At 43.0% G+C, this 20,000-nt stretch overlaps 1 protein-coding gene across 1 annotated transcript in view; it reads left to right on the plus strand.

The window, feature by feature from the left end:
• aopep (aminopeptidase O (putative)) overlaps nt 1-20,000 on the plus strand; it is a 62,519-nt gene that overhangs the window by 30,905 nt on the left and 11,614 nt on the right. The window contains exon 14 of the mRNA XM_030785290.1: nt 19,455-19,571. Within this exon, the coding sequence (XP_030641150.1) occupies nt 19,455-19,571 (117 nt within the window). The remainder of the gene's footprint in view (nt 1-19,454; nt 19,572-20,000) is intronic.

The raw sequence follows: 20,000 nt of genomic DNA on the forward strand, positions 1-20,000 counted from the left end.
AGGAAAATGTGAAAATGACCTGTTTGAAGCGGCAGGTTTCAGACATTTTACAGTTCCAGTCTGAACTGACATGTGGATTTCATACCACACCTTTTTTTTTTTTAACCACAGACTTAAACCTTTCCTTAACATTACCTGACTTTTTACGGACATCGTAAAAAGTTACAAGATCGGTTTTGCTTGCTGCACAGAGCAAGTTTTAACCCCCCCCCCCCCCCCTTTTTTTTTTTTTTGCATAGATTGAGGCAATTTTTGCTCTATGAAAACAAAGCTCTTTGTATCCAAAAAAGTTCCAGGGTGTTTCTCCCAGCGAGGACTGTAATCTAGCCTGCCTGACACCTGGCTGGTTGACACATTTGTTGCGTATCACTTCAGAGAGAGAGAGAGAGAGAGAGAAGAGATGGGAGGATGGGGAGGGAGAGAAGAAAGAAAGGCCAATTACAGTCCAGTTGGCCCTGCACAATAGCCAGGGAGGGGAAAGAGAGGTAGAGGGAGAAAGCGAACGATTGTTTGAAGTAGTGCCATAAAAGCCAGCCTGAAAGGAAACACTAGGTGACCCCCCCCCCCCCCTGCACACACAGATATACACACACACACACACACAGACACACACACACACCCGACACCCCATCCTAACCCCACCCGCCCTCTCCTCCACCCTCCATCCTCCTCTCGTGTGTGTGTGTGTGTGTGTGTGTGTGTGTGTTGCCGTCCCAGGCGGTGGGAGCCCCTTACTCTTCCAGGTGTATTTTATATCTCTCATTCGCCGACTTCAAACGAGGTGCCCCTTCCGCTGCCTGCACATAAATCAGGTTCCCCTGGCCCCTGGGTCTTAAACCTGCTGAGAGGATAGCCTAGGACCCCGCAGGCCCCCGCCACAGCCACTCTGTTCCTTATCCATAATTACATCATAGGTAATTGGCGCTGTTGCAGTCCAGACACCCCCCACCAACCGAGAGAGAGAGAGAGCACGGTCCAGAACCGTGTTTACGCAAAATGAAAGTGTGTAGCCGGAAAAGAGAGAAACTTTTATTGCTGCTCTGTTTTTTTTCTTTTCCTTTCTTTTTGTGTGTGTGTGTGTGTGTGTGTGTGTGTGTGTATGGTTGAGGTTGCTGTGGCATATTAGTCATGCTTTTGTGATAATGAGCTTCATTTTGCTCCATTTTCATCCAAAAGCCACGCTAATGAGAGAGTCTGTCTGCAAAAGCTAATCTCTGCAGTGTACTCAAAGCTCCAGTGGAGAGAGAGAGAGAGAGAGAGAGAGAGAGAGAGAGAGAGTGTGATGTCTGAAAGTAGGGAGACGACACCTCCTCTCTTGCTAAGGTTATGGATGCTTTACAAGTGCTTAAGGTGGAGTCGAAAACTTGTAATATGTTAATGTTGAGTTTTCTGTTTGATATGTAAGAGTGGAATGATGCAGCAATGGGGGGAAGCCTAATCATTACTTAATATTGGCTCCGAACATTAAAATGTGATTTTAGGGGAAAAGTCAGTAATCACGTGGTGGTGGTGATGGGGGGGGGGGGGGGGGGGGGGGCTTTGTGAAAAGTGTCTTTGTTTTCACGTACAGGCATGAACATCAAAGTCATTTTACAAAGGCCTGCAGAGTTCTTCCGAACATAATTCACATACAAGCGTCAGTAAGTAACCCTCTGTAAAAAATAAATAAATAAGTAAAATACATAAAAGTACAACGTCCGTCACTTGCCATAGCAATGAAGGAACTCGCTGGTTTGAAGTGTCCAATCCTGCTTTTTGAGTCTTCATCTATTCCAGTCTGCCTGTGACAGAAAGTAAAACCGACCACAGGTCTCATCTTTAGTGATTCAACTCAGTGAAAAACGTCATAACAAGGTGATATAGAAGAGTTGGACTGCAAGTCATATGAAAAATTTGTTTCATATCACGAATCACCCATGTTGTCCAAATGTAGTCCAGGATAGAGTTTAGTATGCTGCGTCGTGGTTTAATGACTGTTAATGAGCAGTATGTAAGGATGGAGATATATAAACAAAAAAAAAAAGCGCTGTAATCTGATAAGCTAGTATAAATATTTAATGAGTTGACATTACTTGCTAAATTGCTTACATGAGGCAAATACATGTTGGCTATGAGACAAGCCCTTTGGAGTTTTTAGTCTGTAGTTTGGTCTCCCTTCTCACCTCCCTTTGATGCTGAGCTTGAAACAGGTGGATATTGCTTGATTTCAAAGATTCTTACATCTGTTGATAGCCACGGTTTTTGTTTTTTTTGTTGTTGTTGCTGTTGTTTTCTGAAGTGCTTCGATGTGACCTTTTCGTTTTCCAGTGAGATGTCTAACACTGCCTTTTCTCTTTTATCTGTTTGTACTGCTAATACAATAACCTTACTTGCCCCTTACTTGTGTTTGAGAATTCCACAAAGCAGTCTTCATCGCTCTCTCTGTGTCTCTCTGTCTTTCTCTCTTGCTCTCTGTTTCTCTTTCTCTCTCTCTCATCTGTTTTCCCCTCATCTGTGCACTGGGCTCCAGAGCTTAAACTTGATTTATGAGAACAGGGAGGGGTTTAGGGAAATAGGACTATCCATCCAGATCCTTCATGCAATGCACAGAGCGGAGGAGTAAGATGCTGCGTGTGTGTGTGTGTATGTGTGTATGTGTGTAAGTTAGTGAATATTCTGGCATCGAGCGGGTGCAAAGAAAGCCGACCCAAAAATGTGTGGTGGCTGCAGTCTGCCAGGTCTGGACTCTTACTCACACAGTTATTAAAAAGGACAGAGAAGCAGTGGATCCATAAAAGCCCGAAACAAAACAATCCATAAACACCAGTGAAACAAAGCTAACCTTTTCACAGGCCCGATCTTACATTCCTCCTCATGGTTTGAGAAAGAGAGAGAGAGAGAGAGAGACAAAGAGAGAGCTTTTAGTTTTTTTTTAACTGAGCGTTTCCCGTCAGTATTCACTAACTTCATGTGAATGGTGAGCAGACGTTAGTTTTAACATGATGGTGTCATACTATTCAGACACACACACACACACACACACAAACACAGTCGATCTTTTCTCTCTCACTTGCTCTCTCTCTCTTTCTCTTTCTTTCTCTCCCTCCCTCTCACTCTCTCACACACACCTTTGTGAGAAGCTACAGGTACAAGACGGAGATAGGTTTGGAATGCAAGTATGTCCTCTGTGTGTGTGTGTGTGTTTGTATATATGTGTTTGCGTGTAGGAGAGAGAGAGAGGGAGAGAGGGAGAGAGAGAGAGGGAGAGATGTCTTAGAGAGTGGTATGTAGTGCGTCTGTGTCTGGGCTGGCTCATTCTGTTGTCCGAATGTGTGTGAATAATCCTCAGGCCGTGACCAAACACACAGGAGCATGTGAGGGGCAGGACTTTAGAGAGGAACAAATGTTGGAGAGAATAAACCATGAAGTCATGTGCTTTCTATTACACACACACACACACACACACACACATACACTTACTTCAAGAGAGCTGAGGGTAAGAAGTCTGCATTCCTCCAATCAGATGGATTTAGTTCGGTTACCGTTATTTCGCCAGAGAAGTTTATTTTTAAGATTCAAACCGAAATTATGACCAGACAATCTGTGAAGTTCAAACCAGTGAAGTGGTCAGTTGGAATTTTTTGATCATAGCTCACAGCACAGTATGAATAAACGCTATGGTTAAACAGATATGATCATAAAACGAGACCAACGAAGTTACATGATTTTTAAGAGGAAAGAAAATAAAACAAGTCTTCTGAGGTTAAACTGTACCCTTTGACACTAGGTGGGGTCACTCTTCTCAGTTAAAAGGGGCGAATTTCCAAATAGTGTGTTTCTTGAGTGAGTTTATTCCATGTTAACATGGTGGTTTTTCTGTTTCTCATTCTCTTGTCACAAATATATCACCTGACAACTCAATATTCTGGAATATTGATTCCTCTTACATATTCTTGTCTAATCTCCAAATCTGTTGGCTCATTTGTTTCAACTCAGTGGATTTGAACTTTTCGATCATTTTTTGGTTTGTCACTGTTGTTTAGTTCCCCGCTGAATATTAATATTCTGGAAATATTTCAGAGCAGAACGTTTGTTCCCCGTTCTTTTTTTCTCCCTTTCACAAGTTTATAACAAATGCCTGCATAATCTACAACATCACCATAACATCTGTCATAGCTGTTCTCCTCTCATTCCCAGCTCCAGACTGAACATCTGAATGTTGACTTTAGCTTTTTCACCCTATCTCACTCGTGCCACTGAACGTCTCTGTTTTGTAAACGTTGCGGTAACGTTCGCCGCGCGTTCTCTCCTTTCTTACTCGCCAGCCCGTTTCGGAAAACCCGCGTCTCAGAAAAGGCCGTGGTAAAACTTCGCTACGGGCTCTCTCTCTCTCCTCTCTAAATTGCAAATTCCCTAATAAATATCCATGAGAGTGAATTTAGCATTGCATCTGTGCCTGGGAATTTTCTCTCCATGTCGTTCATCACCAGAGTGCGGGAAAAAAATGATTGACGGTCCTTAAACGGGAGTCTCGGTCAGGTACTCTACCCACAGGGTCCCTTTAAATCAGTCGCCTCGTATACCGATGGATATGACTCCTTTTATGTGACATGCTAATTGGTAGTGCTTGCACAAGCCATACAGTACTGTAACGTAGAGCCAGGGCCTTTTAAAAACCATGCCATTATATGAGAAATATGTGTATAAAAAGGTCCAGTGCTCCTTCTCTAGGGGAAACGGAGCTCTGTGGTCTCTTGTTGCTCACTCCACCCAGGATGGAAACTCTTTTACATCTGAGTTTGGGTTTTGTCTGTCTCTGTGTGTATGTGTGTGTCTGTATGTGTGTTCCACCCTGTGTATTTTTTTTTTTAAACTACCTAAAAAAGTACCAAGTAATATACTGGTTGTGCATGCGTTTGTGCAAACATATCCTTCCATATGCTTTTAGAAAGTGAAAATATCCTTTGTGAGTGTATGAATTTCCTTTGGACTTGTCTCTGAGGTCCTGCTGATTTGATGAGTGTTGTGTGTGAAAGTGTATGTGCACACGCAAGCTTCATTATATCTTGTCTGAGCTCAGTCAAATCCCACCACATGTGCTCCCTCCCAGCATGTGTTTCATTGTGTGTGTGTGTGTGTGTAGTCCTCATCCATCCCTCACCCTGCTGTACTGTTGAAAGCTTCACAGAAGCCTAGCTACCCACCATCACTCTCCTCTGTTCTCTCAGAGGAATTGGGATAGAAGCAAAAAGGCTTTTAACCTGAGTGGTTTCCACAACAACAACAACAACAAAAAAGAGCGCAACAGCATCTCACTGTCATTAAATACCATCTGTGTTTGTCTTTCCAGCGCACATGGAAAAGGCATCAACGGGATATACACGGACACACGTAGCGGTAACTGACTTCATATGTCCTGTCTCTACTTTTTCCATCACTATGACGTTCGCAGTTAAATTGGATTGAAGTCAAATACCAATTTGCCAATAATGCCCCCACTATAGTTGTGAAGTATACACGGTCAAACGAACAGCTTTAGTAAATGAGGGTTTTTCTTTTGTTGTTGTTGTTTGCGCGGCATGTTTCCCCATCATGTTGTACATGCGTATTTTGTCGCCCAAGTGAATGAGTCTCATTTTGTGGGGAAATGCAATCGGTGCACTCACATGAAAAAAAAAAAATCGAGCGGTGACTCAAACATCACCTCATCCGTACGCCTCTCGCTAGTATGTCGATAGAGTACTAAAACATCTGTCGGGGAGCTGCGCGTTAGTAATGAGCGGGGAGCCGCCGGGTCCCGACTAGTCTGGGCCTATTAGCCTCTTTCAGTCCCCCGCCTCCCAGCATTTGCTCGCCCGCCAGCCACACCAACAATCCCCTAGTTTCTGAAAGAGGTCCCAGAGAGCAGACTTGTAAAGCCTGCAGAGCGAGCAACAGTCTCTTTAACACGAGACGCTTTTATGCTCTTGGGCTCTCGGTCGCGGGAATTATTAAAGGAGACACACATGAATCTAATAAGAGACTTTCAGAAGAACGTTTTTTTTTCCTTAGGCGTGCGGATTCATTTGGGCTATTTCAGCCGCGGCACTTCCTACTCAAACGGTTATTGCTGCTGAAATGTTATTGCACTCCAAACATGAATAAGTGGGCAACGAGGACTAAGGCTCTCCTCTAATTTGACATTTTGAAAAACTAACAGTGAAAGCCAGTTGTAAGTTGTGAAATAGTAAATAAAGGATGTTGTAAAGATGAATACCGAGACCATTTGGGACTTGAACATATTCTGGAAAGACAAACACAACATTGCGTGTCATGGTTTAATATTTTTATATTTTAGTGGAATTTACAGTCCAATTAAAATTGTACATATTTATTGTTATAATGAAAGAAAGTTATAGATACCAAGCCTTGGGACACAAGAGAGATTTCTGGACATGTCGAGGTTGTAGTGTGTCTTGTATGGTGATCTCATGGTTTACCAGGCAATTATACCTGAATCATACCAGTTGGACACATACTCGTATGCGCTCGCAGCGTTTGGCACTGAAAAGAAAATGCACCAGAGATGGACAGAGAGTGGCTTTCACTGAGTTGGCTTTAAGCCTCTGTGTCTAAATTATTCAGTGAGAAATCCTCAGAGCTAGTGATTTGGGTAACCAGAAACTGAATAGAAGAAAGTAAACGATCTGTCTCTCCTTTAAAAAAAAAAAAAAAAAAAAGGCAGGCGCCGTAAAAACACCCCAATGAGTTGACACAGGCTTCAAATTAAGAGATAATTTAGTATTTTCAAAAGAACGAGTCGGTAATGAAAACAGTGAGTGAATCACACCCCTCTCATGCCTTAGACCAATCAATCCAGAGACTGCAAAAGTTCAACTGCTCCCCACCCTTCATGACCCGAGGAACATCCAAAAATACAAAGAGAGGAGTGGAAAAAAAAAAAAAAAAACTCGTGTTTTTTTTTTTTTTTTCCTTTCGTGTCTGCTGGCTAAGCGCCAGGAAAATAAGCCACTATCATATCAATTTTATGGCACTATATTTGGGTCTAAAAGGCCAAGGGGCCTGTAGACAGGAATAGCTAAGAGGACTGACCGGCCCACTCAGTGGGCATTGTTTGCGATGGCCAGCCGTAATCAGCTCTAGCCGGGCACAGAACAAGGAGGATGATGAGTGTGCACAGGAATGCAATTACCTTAACGTTACATCCGCCTCTGGCCCCTCCTCACTCCATTTAGGGCCGTGTATTTGCTTAGGCTCTCTTTTTTTCTCTTTTATTATTATTCCGGGATTTGTGTGTGTGTGTGTGTGTGTGTGTGAGGTTTGATTGTGTTAGAATGTGTCAGAGATGCTAAAGGAAGTCTTTCATAATTTTAATCAGATGTGATGATTTTTAGCTCCGTTTGTTGCCATACTGTGATGACACTGTGTTGTCATCAGGTTTCTAATTTCAGCGTTGATATGTTTTTTAAGGGTTAGACTCTTGTCAGTGTTTGTGTGAGACTGTTCACTGAATTGTAATGAATATTTGTAATTACCATATGCTGCTAGAAAAGTATCAGGAGCATAGACCGTTAGACCTATGACTTGTTTTTAAGTGTGGTGTGTAGTGTGATTCTATATTATTTTTTTCATGTGCTTTGAGAAAGCCAATTTCATGAGGGTTTTTTTTTTTTTTTTGTAAACATGGTCATAAAAAGTCTTGGGGCTTGAGCACAGCAGTCATGTGTTTGGGGTATTAGTGTGGCTTTTCAGATGGCTACGGCTAGACCATGGTTCTGGGAAACGGAATGATCTTGAGCACAGTTCTCTCTCTCTCACACACACACACACACACACACACAGACCTTCTTGTATTTGAATGCCCGGATTCCAATAACTTGCATCAACGCATCCAATTCAAACAAAAATATCAGTTGAAACTCAGATTAACACCAGCCAAACCATCAACAAATGATTCTTTCACAAAAAAAAGGGCTCAAAAATGGGCTTATGTTTTGTGAGATGGGAAGGAGAGGACTGTAACCACTTTTCATTTAATGACAAGAGAGTCATATTTCATTGGCGCCGTATCAGTTTAGTGGCAGTTTTATTGCAGCAGGGCAGGGCATTTTCTTAATATCACATCGCTTTGATACACAGCAGTACAAATCTCTTTTCCACCATCTTTATTTTGCTGTATTTGGGGGTGGGATGGGGTGGAGGGCGAGTCTTGAAAGACACTCGACAAAATATGTCCTTCAGGGAAGCTGAGTATGACTACAGCACACACAGTTTGTGTCAGTGCAGGTAGAGATCGTAAATCCTACAACACTGTACATAGCCCCTAGCTAAGTTACATGTGAATTTTTTCTCTTGTACCCTCTGGTTTCTCCTGTACACTGCAGTGGAGTCTATAGGGTGAAATCTTCTAAATTCCACTGAGGACTAGAGAGTAGAGGAGGCATTGGTGGAGTAGAAGACTTACAGGAATATGGGAGTAATAAGAATTTGGTGACGTTTCTTTTAGAAACTACAGCGTAATGTGCAGTGGAGATGGAATTTGTTCCAGAACAGTCTTAAACCTGGGGAGACTAGCCACTGCATCTTGTCTCTGTCCTTTTATCTCCATTGGTTGGTCACAAATGCGGTCATTGAACTCGTAACTCTCTGTTTGCTCACTCACTTTCAGGTGCTAGTACTTTTCCATCTTTCACTGTCAAGCAGAAATCATTTCAATCCTATGTTAAACATAAACAGTATCTTCCACTGTGCCGTTATTTAATAGACAAACATGTCTCTCGCCTCTGGAATGGGACAGCTCCAATTAGTAGTTTATTCAAACTACTTATCAAACCTCATTCCCACTGCTTCTCTGTAATACAGACAGTTATAATCACTATTTGTATTTAATTGTTTATTCAGGACACACCTGTATGTCGATATATATATATATTCGCGTGTGTATGTGAGGAGTTCCCTCTCTCGTCTGTTGTTTTGATTTTAAACTCTAGCGGTGCGTGACATTGTTAAAGTTATCTGGGCCCGGTGCGTCCGTCCCGCATGCCTGTGTTGGCTCAGCATGCGTAATCTCAGGGTTGCCAGGGTTCAGGCCCGGTGCCGTCGGACGGAACCCGGTCCTCGGCCTTTCTGCCGGCTCGTCCACGGCCCACGTCTCCGATTTCATTTTCCTAACGCCGCTCCGTGACTTGGCCAGGTGGAAGCTTCCTATACCTCGCGTTGGGGCGAATTCCGTCTGAGCCTTTTTTAGTTTTTTTTTTTCCTTTCGCTTCGGCAGATGCTATCTCCGCTTCATATTTGGACCCTGCTCACAGTGTGTTTATTTCTTTTTCGCTCGCTCCCTTCCAAAACGTGTCCGAATGTTGGCTCGTCTGCAGGAAATCCAATTTGAATGTGTGGTGCGCTGTTGCCGTTAGCCTCACCGTGTGTTCCTGCACCCATGTGAATACGTTGCATCAGATAAAGCAGCTATATTACGAATAACAAAATGATCTAGTCATAACTGCATCCAGACTGAGGGCAAAACACAGACCTAGGGGTCACGTCTCACGGCTTCAGGTCCATTTTAAGCTGGTCATTTCTTAAATGAAACCTAATTCACACCTTCAGTCTTTGTCACACCTATTCAAGGTGTCTCTAGAAAATTCTTTTGTTTATCAAAAGCAGCTTATAATATGAACAAGGAACATCATGTTATGTGACTGTGTCTCTATCACAGATGACTGGTAGGATAGCAGCCAGAGGGATTTGATGTCCTTTGGCAGCATGTACACAAACGTAATAGGAAAGGCTTATGTGAATATAATCGTCATTGCTACGGCACCAGGACTGCAGAAACAGATGTTTACGTTCATGCAACTGCTGATTTTTTTTTCTTTTCCTTTTCTTTTCTCTCTTGGAAGCTTTGCCGAAGCGGCTATTTCTGCAGGTGTTCCGTGTGCATGGCGGTAAATGTCTTGACTAGCCCTGCCCAACACATTCAAACTAATTAACTGATCGAAATGAATGAATGATTTGGAAAGTAAGCAGCTAAGCAGCCTATCACTGTTTACTTTTTGGCCATCAGTCATCGGCACAGCCAATAAAAACCCCTTTTTGACCTTTGTGTTCAGTGTGACACCTGCGATGAAGCAGTCTCTCAGACGTGACACGCTGCCCTCCTTGTACGCACTGGGCAGGACCAGTTGCTCCTCCTATTCACTTTGTCAAAGCTGACCCCACATCTGTTTATTTTTGTCACGGCTTTAGCGATATTACGCACATAAGTGGGTCTTTTGTTTCCTCTCTCTGAAAAACTAGCCTTCATGTGGCTGTGGACTGTGACTCTGAAGAAGAGGGACGTTTTGCTTTCTTTTTTTTTTTTTTTTCCCCCCTCTCTCTCTCGCTCGATCTCTCTCCCGAAGGGGAATAAAAGGAGCCCTTGATGGGTCGTGCTGGTAGGGTTGTGGTTTGTGGCAAGGCACTGATTGACAGAAATTAATTAAACTTCCTTCAGTGAGTGTGTGTCTGTTTCTGTCTGTGTGTGTGTGTGTGTGTATGTGTGTATGTGTGTGTGTGTGTTTGTGTGTGTGTGTGTGTGTGTGTGTGCATGTGTGTGCGGGTGTGTGAAACTGTTGATGAAAATCTCGCAGTGTTACCTGCACACACTGAAGAGAGTTCAGACTCAGTGCTAATCATAGATATAGAATTACTAGATGGAGTCCACACATTGCTTTTAATAAGAGGGAACGCGGCTCAGAATATTTATGTAGGGCTTTTCAGCACATGACAGAATGAGAAACTCTCGTGCAATTTTAAACCATATAAACCCGTAGCTGCGTAGACTTGTTAAACCATCAAAGTTCAAGGTCACTGAAACCACACTGGTGAGGACAGCTGGAGTCTGCCTTAATAGCCACATCCACCACACGCCATCTAGCGCAGATAGATCTATGTCCTGTTTGTTTTCTCAGCTGCTTGACATTAGACAGGGAGGCCCCTTGATTAGCCTGTGCTAACCTGCTTTTAGATCTGTAAGCTGTGAGCGTAGCTACTTTCTCAGGGGCTGTAAGCCATCCCGTGTAACGCCGCCCTCGTCTTTGTCTGGCGGGCGGAGGACCACCACAGCGAACACACATGCTGAAATGGCCCAGTGACAAATTGAGTTGTCTGTTCAGTGTCAACACCAAACACAGCCCAGACGTGCTCCTGTACAAGTCTTAGGGTAAGCTATTGCTGTCTTTTAGTGTAACTAAGTATCCAAAAACGCCGTGTGGAGTCAGTTTCTGTGCCCAAATGACATTCTACTTGATTGTAAGGTGAGGGGAAAAGGCCATCCAATTATCTGGGGGAAAATCAGAGTCTGATTAGTGTACACAGCCCCCCTGACGTCAGAGTAGCCGATAACATTTTAATGACAACCTGTGTTTACGCAGACTGACTGACTCTCCGGTGTGTGAGAAAAATGAGCAGGGAGTGAGGTAAGCAAAGAAGCAAAAGAGTAATCTTCAAACAATTAGACCATGACACACACACAGTCCTCTGTCACACAGAGAAAGTGAGTGACTGAGTACGTACGTGTGTGTTTGTGTGTGTGTGTGTGTGTGTGTGTGTGTATGTGTGTGCATGCAGTAAAAGACTAGACGTTTGAAAATGGTACGACCATATATAGAGAGCTGGCACTTGTTCTTTGAAGAAACACACTGGTGCCATATTACATGTTTATAAAATGTACCTGGTTTTGTGCCATTCTGACCGTATGTTTATTTTTATCATTCTGACGAATTCCCCACCGTTTGGGACATTTGTTTCACTCCCCCCCCTCCTTCCCTCCTTCCCTCCCTCCCTTCCTCCCTCTCCTTCGTCTCCTCTCCTCTCTACTTTCTCTCTTATCGTCATGTGTGGGCTAATGTTGTGAAAACAGAGGGATCCGTTTCACTAAGTGACGTTTTATCGACCGCTGTCTGGGTCAGGCTGTTTGAATATGCACAGGTATAGATCCCCCCCCCCCCCTCCTCTTTTACCTTTAAGCCAAACCCACAACCACACTCAGACAGACAGGAGTCTAATTCCAGGGTTAAGGTGAATGGTATTAAAAAAAAAACAAAAAAACGCTCGTTCTGCCTGATGGTCAGGCGCCCGCTTACCGTAGATCCTTGAGACCATGTCTGTGGTTCAGGAATGAGTAGGTTACGGTCAGAGGAAGGTGAGTTCTCTTTTTTAACACACAGTCGGTGCCACTGATGCAAAGGCCACCCAGAGTCTATGTGATCTATAATTCAGTGCAGTCATACCCTCTCTGAGGTGGAGGAGAAGGTGGTGCACAGAACACCGTTACAGCCATTACTATCTGTACGTGATTATATAACCATATTAACATGAAATGGATATAGATGATTTTAGGTATTAGTAGGGTGAGTTTGTATGGAGTGTTTAAAACATGCTCTTTGACCAGACTCGATTATTCAGGAGCAAAATGGTTATAAGACAGCCGGTCTCTCTCACTGGCTCTCTGATGCATCTCTCCTAACTGAGGGGTACTCTTCAGTTTTCCTTCATACTTTCCACTTTTCCTTTGTAGCATCTGACACAGATCAAAACAACCCGCCACTGTCTCCTCTCTACAGTCAGTATCCTTAGTTAAAAAAAACATAATTATTCTAACAAATAGCTCTAGGTAAAGACGATTGGAAACGGGTAACTTTTTTTGTCAAGTAATGTGGGAAATGGTGCTGGTGACACTTTTTGGTTATATAAAGTATCAAATGACTTAATTTACCCAGATATGGTTCAAGTTTACTTAAAACGCAAGACACCAATTAAACGACCACATAAGCAATTAAACGCAATTAAATGTCACATGCCCTAGGGATCGAACATAAGCTGCCACTGTTACATGACTGTCATATTATGTCACCGTGTCATTAATGTAGAAAAGTCTATTCTCTGTGGGAGAGTCATTTGTCCCTGACAGAAGTCTCTCTCTAAGGATAGCATGCCTGTGACAAAAAGGATTACTGTGGAGGACAGAAAAGAAACAAAAAGAAACAGGGGAGAAAAAAAAAAATTGTAACTCAAGAAGCCAAAGGTTGGGGCTCATGCGTAGGTCTTAGCGTTCCGGGGAGTATTTTTTACGAGGCTGCGGTTTAGTCCGATATAAAACGCACTGATGCGATGTAAAAGAGGCCTGAGAAATCGCGCTTTTGTGTTTAATAATGTCACTCGGACTCTACGTCTCCAGTTCGGATAAAGACGGGTGACTGGCATGGCATTCTCACATACCAGACCCTCAGCCGCGGCTGCAGCAAAAGGGTGGAAGAAAAACAAGACTTAAGGGAGAAAAAAAAAAAAAAAAAAAAAGTTACACCTTCATCTCTCCAAGGTCCCTCTCATAAAAATGTCAGTTTCATCTTTTCACAATTCATCTTTTCAAGCGTTTTAGCTGTGCCTGGCAGCCTCGTGACTCAGGCAGCATTGTAACCGAACTCTTAACTTGCGCATAAAGGATTTGTTTCTTTTCCCTCTCCTCTCGCCGCTTACCTGAATTTCAGTTTTGTTTTTGTTTTTTTGTTCGGTCGCATGCAACCCTTTTAGCACGGTATATGTCCTCCAGTCATTGTCAAAGAGGCTGAATTGCAGTGAAACTCGTAATGGGTGTCGTTGAACTAGTAGTAGATGTCTCCTCTTTAGGAGAGACTCCTGCAGGAAGTTAATTGGCTCTAATCAAACACCCAATTCTACTACTCTGGGATTTCTCACCATTTTGATTAGCCTAATCAGGAAGTGTTTGTTTAGGGCTGTGGCAAAAGGCGATATACAGTGCTTCTCCTCAGGAAGATGTTGGTCTAACACCCCCCCCCCCTCCCCCAAAACTGCTTGGCCACCAGTATGAAGAAAGTTTGCCAGCAAATGCTGCAGCTGTATTACAGCTCCAGTTTATATTTGCTTATTTCTGTTTATGTTTTCGGATTTTCTGTGTGCCGTGATCAAGACGTTTCGGTAAAGACATCATTCCCAAGAAGCACTTTCAATTAAAGACAACATTCTTGACTCCACATAAAACCCACGTCGTGTCAGGTTCCTAATTTGGAATTCAGCATTACCATGGAAATACATGAACAATTGCAGGATACCAGGGGTCCCTGAGGTGAAAAATAGTTGAGTTTTAACTGTTCTGTTTGACAAGCTGCTTTACTGTAGTTTAATAAAGTATAACATAGTCACACATGTCCCCTGTGACATGACAAGACTCCAGACAGACCTGCTGACTGAGTCCTAAGCAAAGTTTTGTAAAACAAAAGGCATTTGGCTGTTCAAGGTTGTCTTATGCGCTTGGCAATTTGTGGTGTAAACACACTGAATGCTTTTATACTTGATGCTGTATAAACTGTAAACCACATATAAATGGAAGCATGTATTACCCACACCCAGTGACGCAAGTTTAGACATATGGGGAAGAAAAAAAAAAAATCAAAAAAAATTTTTTTTGAGTGTGTGTGTTTTTCCTGTGTTTGATGAACATGTCATCAGTTTCCTATGTTATTGTGCTCCCGGCTGTCACTCCGTTAGCTGCAAGCTAAAACCGTGTGTGTGTGTGTGTGTGTGTGTGTGTGTGTGTGTGCGTGCACCCAAACCTCTATTGTTCTCCTGTGTACAGTACTGCAGGAAATGCTGACACTAGGCCGATGTAAAAAGTTTAAGTTGAAGGTCAACATGTTCAAAAAAGAGGACGGGATGACGACATGTCTCTCGCCACCTTTTCATTAGGCTTTTGTGCAGCAGCTCCACATCTGAAGTGAGACCAATTCTATTTCAATTCAGCTTCTTTGTTTGTTTGTTTTTTTCTTTTTGGAACGAAGGAGTGAATTGAAATTTAAATAAGTTAACTGTGAATCACATACCATTTCAACTGCTCTACTCTTGCTTCCATTTACGTATAGTTTTCCTTGAAGCTGTCTATCTATACGACGGCTTTTGTCAATTTAAGAGTGGAAGGTTGCAGTTGAAGATTTTTTTTTTTTTTGACTTGCAAAAGGTTTCCATGGTTTTATTTCAGATTTTTACAATTAATATATGCTACTACGCAGTAAAACAAAATTAATCAGTGAAAGACCTTATAGAATTGCTTAAATTAATTTCTATTTTGTCTAAACCCTTGTGGACCTGAAGGTAGTCCATGGAGTACCATGGAGTTAAATGGTATGTTGCTATGGCAGTGAAACGCGTCTGTAGCTTTGCTCCACCAGGTGAGGATGACTCATTGCCTGTCACCTGCAGTTTAGTTTCCCGTAGAGCTGAGAAGTGTCACCTTTACGAGGGAGCTACAGGAGACAGGGACACTGGCAGACTAGACAGATATAGCTCGCACTGGACTCTGTTTTTCAGGATAACGGTAGAAATGGGCACTTGCTCTGTATCTATCAGACAAAGGTGGGGGGGGGGGGGTCTCAGATTTAGTCTGTTTTTCTGTTCTCTGCATTTCAACACCTCCTATATGTATTGTTAGATATGCTGTCTGGCTGTTCTCTCACAGAAATTTGTGAGAGTTTCTCTCACAAAAAAACTGTCAACCCGCATTTGTCAAGAGCTACGTATTTTCTTTATGTGGCTAGACCAACAGGCTTGAAACCTGGCTGTGTCGTATTAGCAGAAGCAAAATATATTCTGAATCTTTCAACATTCAGTCGTCTTTAACGTGGTGTTCTTGATTAAAAGATTTTGCGATCTTGTGATTGAGATCTTGTGAGGAAGTAAATAAATATGACCGACTGTGTTTGATCATGCGGTGCCGACATTTTGCCTAACATTTTGCCTAACATGTAAGATGATGAAAGTGTGTTGTGGGACTGCCCGTGGCGTGAAGATGAATAGAGAGGCAGGGTGTGGTTCACAGTCATACTCTTTCACCCTCCACAAATGGTAACATAAGATCATCAGCTATGATTCACTCTCCTTTCTTTTTATACTCACTCACACACACACACACTCACTCGTGCGCACACACACACACACACACACACAATCCACAATCGGCGTCTCTTGTTCTTCCACTGGAGTCTCACGCAAAGCATGGTCTTTTTCTTTTCTTTTTTTTTTTAGCTTCCAAAGTTTCCTTAAAGGGTCTTGGGAAATTAAGGGATATTCGATATCTGTTGAATATTAGAGGAGGTAAAGCTCTTTTATATGGTGACTTGGTAGGAGTTAAGAAAGGCAATATAATTGGTAAGACAAACCTTTCCCTCAAACACTTTTTTTTTTTTCATCTGAAAAGTCAATACGTTTTCATTAAACTGCTCTGTTTATTTGCTTCCTAGTTACAGTCTTTTCCACGAGTCTAATGGACATGGGATGAAAAGTCTCTTTCATGTGGGGGGAAAAAAAAAAAAGAAAAAAAAAAATTCTGTGGAAAACCAAACACTTCATTGGCTCAAACTGCCTACACGTGTGGCGCCCCAGACTTTGCAGGGTGGTTTGGTGCCATGTGCTGTGTGTCTGCGCATTTTAATCACTCGAGCATATGTCTAAATGTGTCTGAGTATACGACTGACTGCTGGGTTTTGTCAATTTCAGGTAGATGATTTTTATCTTTTTTTTTTTTTTCAATTTGTGAGCAGTGTGTTGGCAGAAAGTCTGCTATCTACAAATTTTTCTTACATCATCGTATGTGTATTTATGTGTATGTGTTTGTGTGTGTGTGTGTGTGCGCGCGCGTGTGTTTGTGTGTACGTGTGCGCGTATGCATGTGTGTATGTGTGTGTGTGTGTGTGTGTGTGCATGCAAACCTAACAGGGAACTCCCTAGTTGCTTAATGCTTCAGGGTGGCTCCACTCTATTAGATGTGTTGGCACAGGTCAGACTCACAAATTGCTTGGACAGTGACAGAGCTAACAAAAGCAATGTCCATTCCAATGAAAAACTCCGCTTCCACAAGAAATGTAAATATATCTACGGGAACTATGTACATAACGCCACAAATCCCATCTTGCGCTTATTGAGAGAAGCTCTTGAGAGTGATTGGAAAGTCCCGTCTACCTTGTGATCGCGCGACAGAGAATTAAGTAGGTTTTATCCCTGCTAGATGAACATTTGACCCTGTGTGTGTGTGTGTGTGTGTGTGTGTGAGGTGTGTTAGGGTGTGGAAACATGTTGTGATGGGACTAGGGGCATGGCATTGCAAGCTCTCATTGCAATCTCAGAACAATCACCATTCCCTGAAGCAAACTGAGCATGAAGTCAGCGTTTCTTTTATTCTGTTATGACTTTAAATTTCTGCCCATTTTCAGAGGCAGGCGGGTAGGATGTGCATGGGTGGGGCCTTCCCTAATCCACTTAATGGCACCGCTTTGCCAGCGCTCTCTCTTATCGGCCGAAAGTGACATCATTTCGTTGAGCCGAACGGGGCCCTCCTCTCACATCAGTATCTGCCGCCCTGACCTTCGAAGAACGACACCCCAAACTGTGTTTTGAGTTTGCGAGCGGTCGCGGTCGCCGTAGCCCTTAGCCGCGATTTAAACGCACTCAACCCAAGCTTCTGCCGTCTGTAGTTTGAACGCGGGGTCTTTGATTTCCATCCTTCGACTCGACGGTGAAATAGTTCCCTCTTTTAGTAATGTGGACAAATATAGTGCCTTCGATGGTTAGGAGGAGGCTGACACAACACTTCCTTACCATTTTAGGGAAGGACTTTATAACGAACAGCATGTGTGCAACTTGTGCTTATGAGGAAAAAAAAGGGGAGGAAAAAGAGAGAGAATTAGACAGAGAAGAGAGAGATCGAGAGAAAGAAAGAAAGAAAGACAGAAAAATTCCCTGTGAGGAATGTCGTGGAGACTTGTTTGTGAGGGAGTAACCATTGAGCTGTTTGCTTACCTCACAATTTTGAAGTGCGAAAGTGGATACAGAGGAAAGTGTGATGCGCTTTTGTGTGTATGTGTACGTGTACGTTTATGTGCGTGCGTGTGTGTGTGTGTGTGTGTGTGTATGTATGTGTTGTGTGTGCATGCTGAGAAACACAGACGGCGCACTCGTAGTTGCGAATTGGGATGAGATCATCGCCTGAGTCCCAGGATGTAGGGTGACGGGTGTGCATGTTTATTTGTGTGTGAGTGTGTGTGTGTGTGTGTGTGTTCTGAGAAAAGGGGAAGTGGCAGAAGGAGGAGGAGGAGGAGGGCGGAGCCTGAGCATCAGTGGTCCACAGATCCTGATGTGATAATGAGGTAATAATAGCAGGGCTGCTGCCGCCCATCTCCTACCACATCACTCTTTCTGCCAGCTCACCCCCCCCCCCCTCCACCCGCCTCCCCTGCCTCCCCTCCACCTCCCCTCCCCTTTTCCTTCTCCCTGCCTCCATCTCATACACTGAAAACCAGAGAGGAGAGGCCTTAGTTCAGAGAATGGAGTCCCTGTCTGTTCGTACAACTCCGTCAAAGATAAGCACAGGTCAGCGTTTGACATCTTTACATTTTTATTTCTCTCTTCTTCTTCTTCTTTTCTTTTCTTTTTTTTTTTCGAATCTGTACTTTTGGAAATGCAGAGTGACTCAGATTTAGTGTCGCAGTTTGACTGGGTGATTTTTTTTTTTTTTTATGACATTTGTGTTATGCAGTTTCAGTGGACTGAAATAGAATACTGACACAGATTCCAGTAAGTCTCACCAACACGTAGTTAGACAAGCCTACCACTGAAAGACTGGAATCTTACATACGCACAAGTTAAAGGCTACAGCTTGTTTTTAAATGGCGTCATAAAGAGATTGGATCCATTTGAAATATACATGCATTCCGCCTTAATCGAGGTTAAGACTGATTTGTGTACCATGTTGTCTCCTTTCACTCCTTAAATTCCTAATGCGTTCCATGCCTCCATTAGCTGAGTGCTTTCTATAAACCACAGTGTGACACAGTCTTGTCTCCTTAGAGAAACAAGAAAATGTGATTTTCTCTACTTATTTCGCAAATTATCTGAGAAGTCCTTCTATGCATCACTCTGCCTCGGCCGACTGTTTCCTGGTTTGTAAAATGGAAATGAAAGCTCGTCCTGATATTCTGCTGGGTGGACTGATTCATATGCTTCTAAGTTCAAATGAATATCTCCTTTTGTCACCTCTGATAATGTAAGACAGCTCAGTGGGATTAGCCTCTTATGGTACCAAAGGATTTAGCTGGTGGACATTTTTTTTTTTTAAATTGTATTCAGTACCTTTCACAATAACAGAATAAGATATGATGCAATATGTACTTATCTAACAGAGGGAGTGTGTTCCGTTAATTTCATTAATGACGAAGCGTGTGCGTGCGAGTGTGTATTTTTCAGTGTAGTTAAAAATCTGCTTTAATAAGCAGTACACCATCTGTGCGTGTGTGTGTGTGTGTGTGTGTGCGCGCACATGTTCATGTATGGGGGTTTGCGTGTGCCCTCATGTTTATGTATGTACACGTACATGTTTTGATGTGTGTAGGGGGTTCAAAGGCTAATCACGCTACTTTTCTCTGCATTTAAAGGTGAGTCCAGAGCAGTTGGTGTTGCTGTTGGAATTCCTGTTGGAGGAGTCAGATTTGGGCGCTGCCACACTCAGACTCCTCGAGAAAACTTACAACCTTCAGGCTCAGGATGCTGAGGTAACCACTGTCGCTATTAAAACATCTCTCCTCTGCCATACTAGCACGACACTTCTGACTCTGGGGTCGTAATAGTCCATCATACAGTGTTGACACATTACCACCTGTGGCGTTCCAACCCTGACCACTAAATTTAACACTGCGACATTAAGCAACTGTTGTACATCACCCACAAGTACTGCTGTCTTCAACCACTGCAATACAGACATCTGTACTCACACCTGGACCTTTGCACCAAGTGTCTGTGTGAGAGAGAGAGCAAAAAAGAGAGGGAGAAACGGAAAGCGAGATGGAAAGATGGATGGACTGTGATATGTAATGTCTCCCAGTGGCTTTTGAGAGTTGAGTAGCGTACCTGTGTCGTCACTTAGATTGTTGTAGTACGTCCAATGCTCCATGGGTTCGGAAGAACAGACAACCCTCAACAAA

The sequence above is a fragment of the Chanos chanos genome, chromosome 1, assembly GCF_902362185.1.
Source record: "Chanos chanos chromosome 1, fChaCha1.1, whole genome shotgun sequence".
NCBI classification, from domain to species: Eukaryota; Metazoa; Chordata; class Actinopteri; order Gonorynchiformes; family Chanidae; genus Chanos; species Chanos chanos.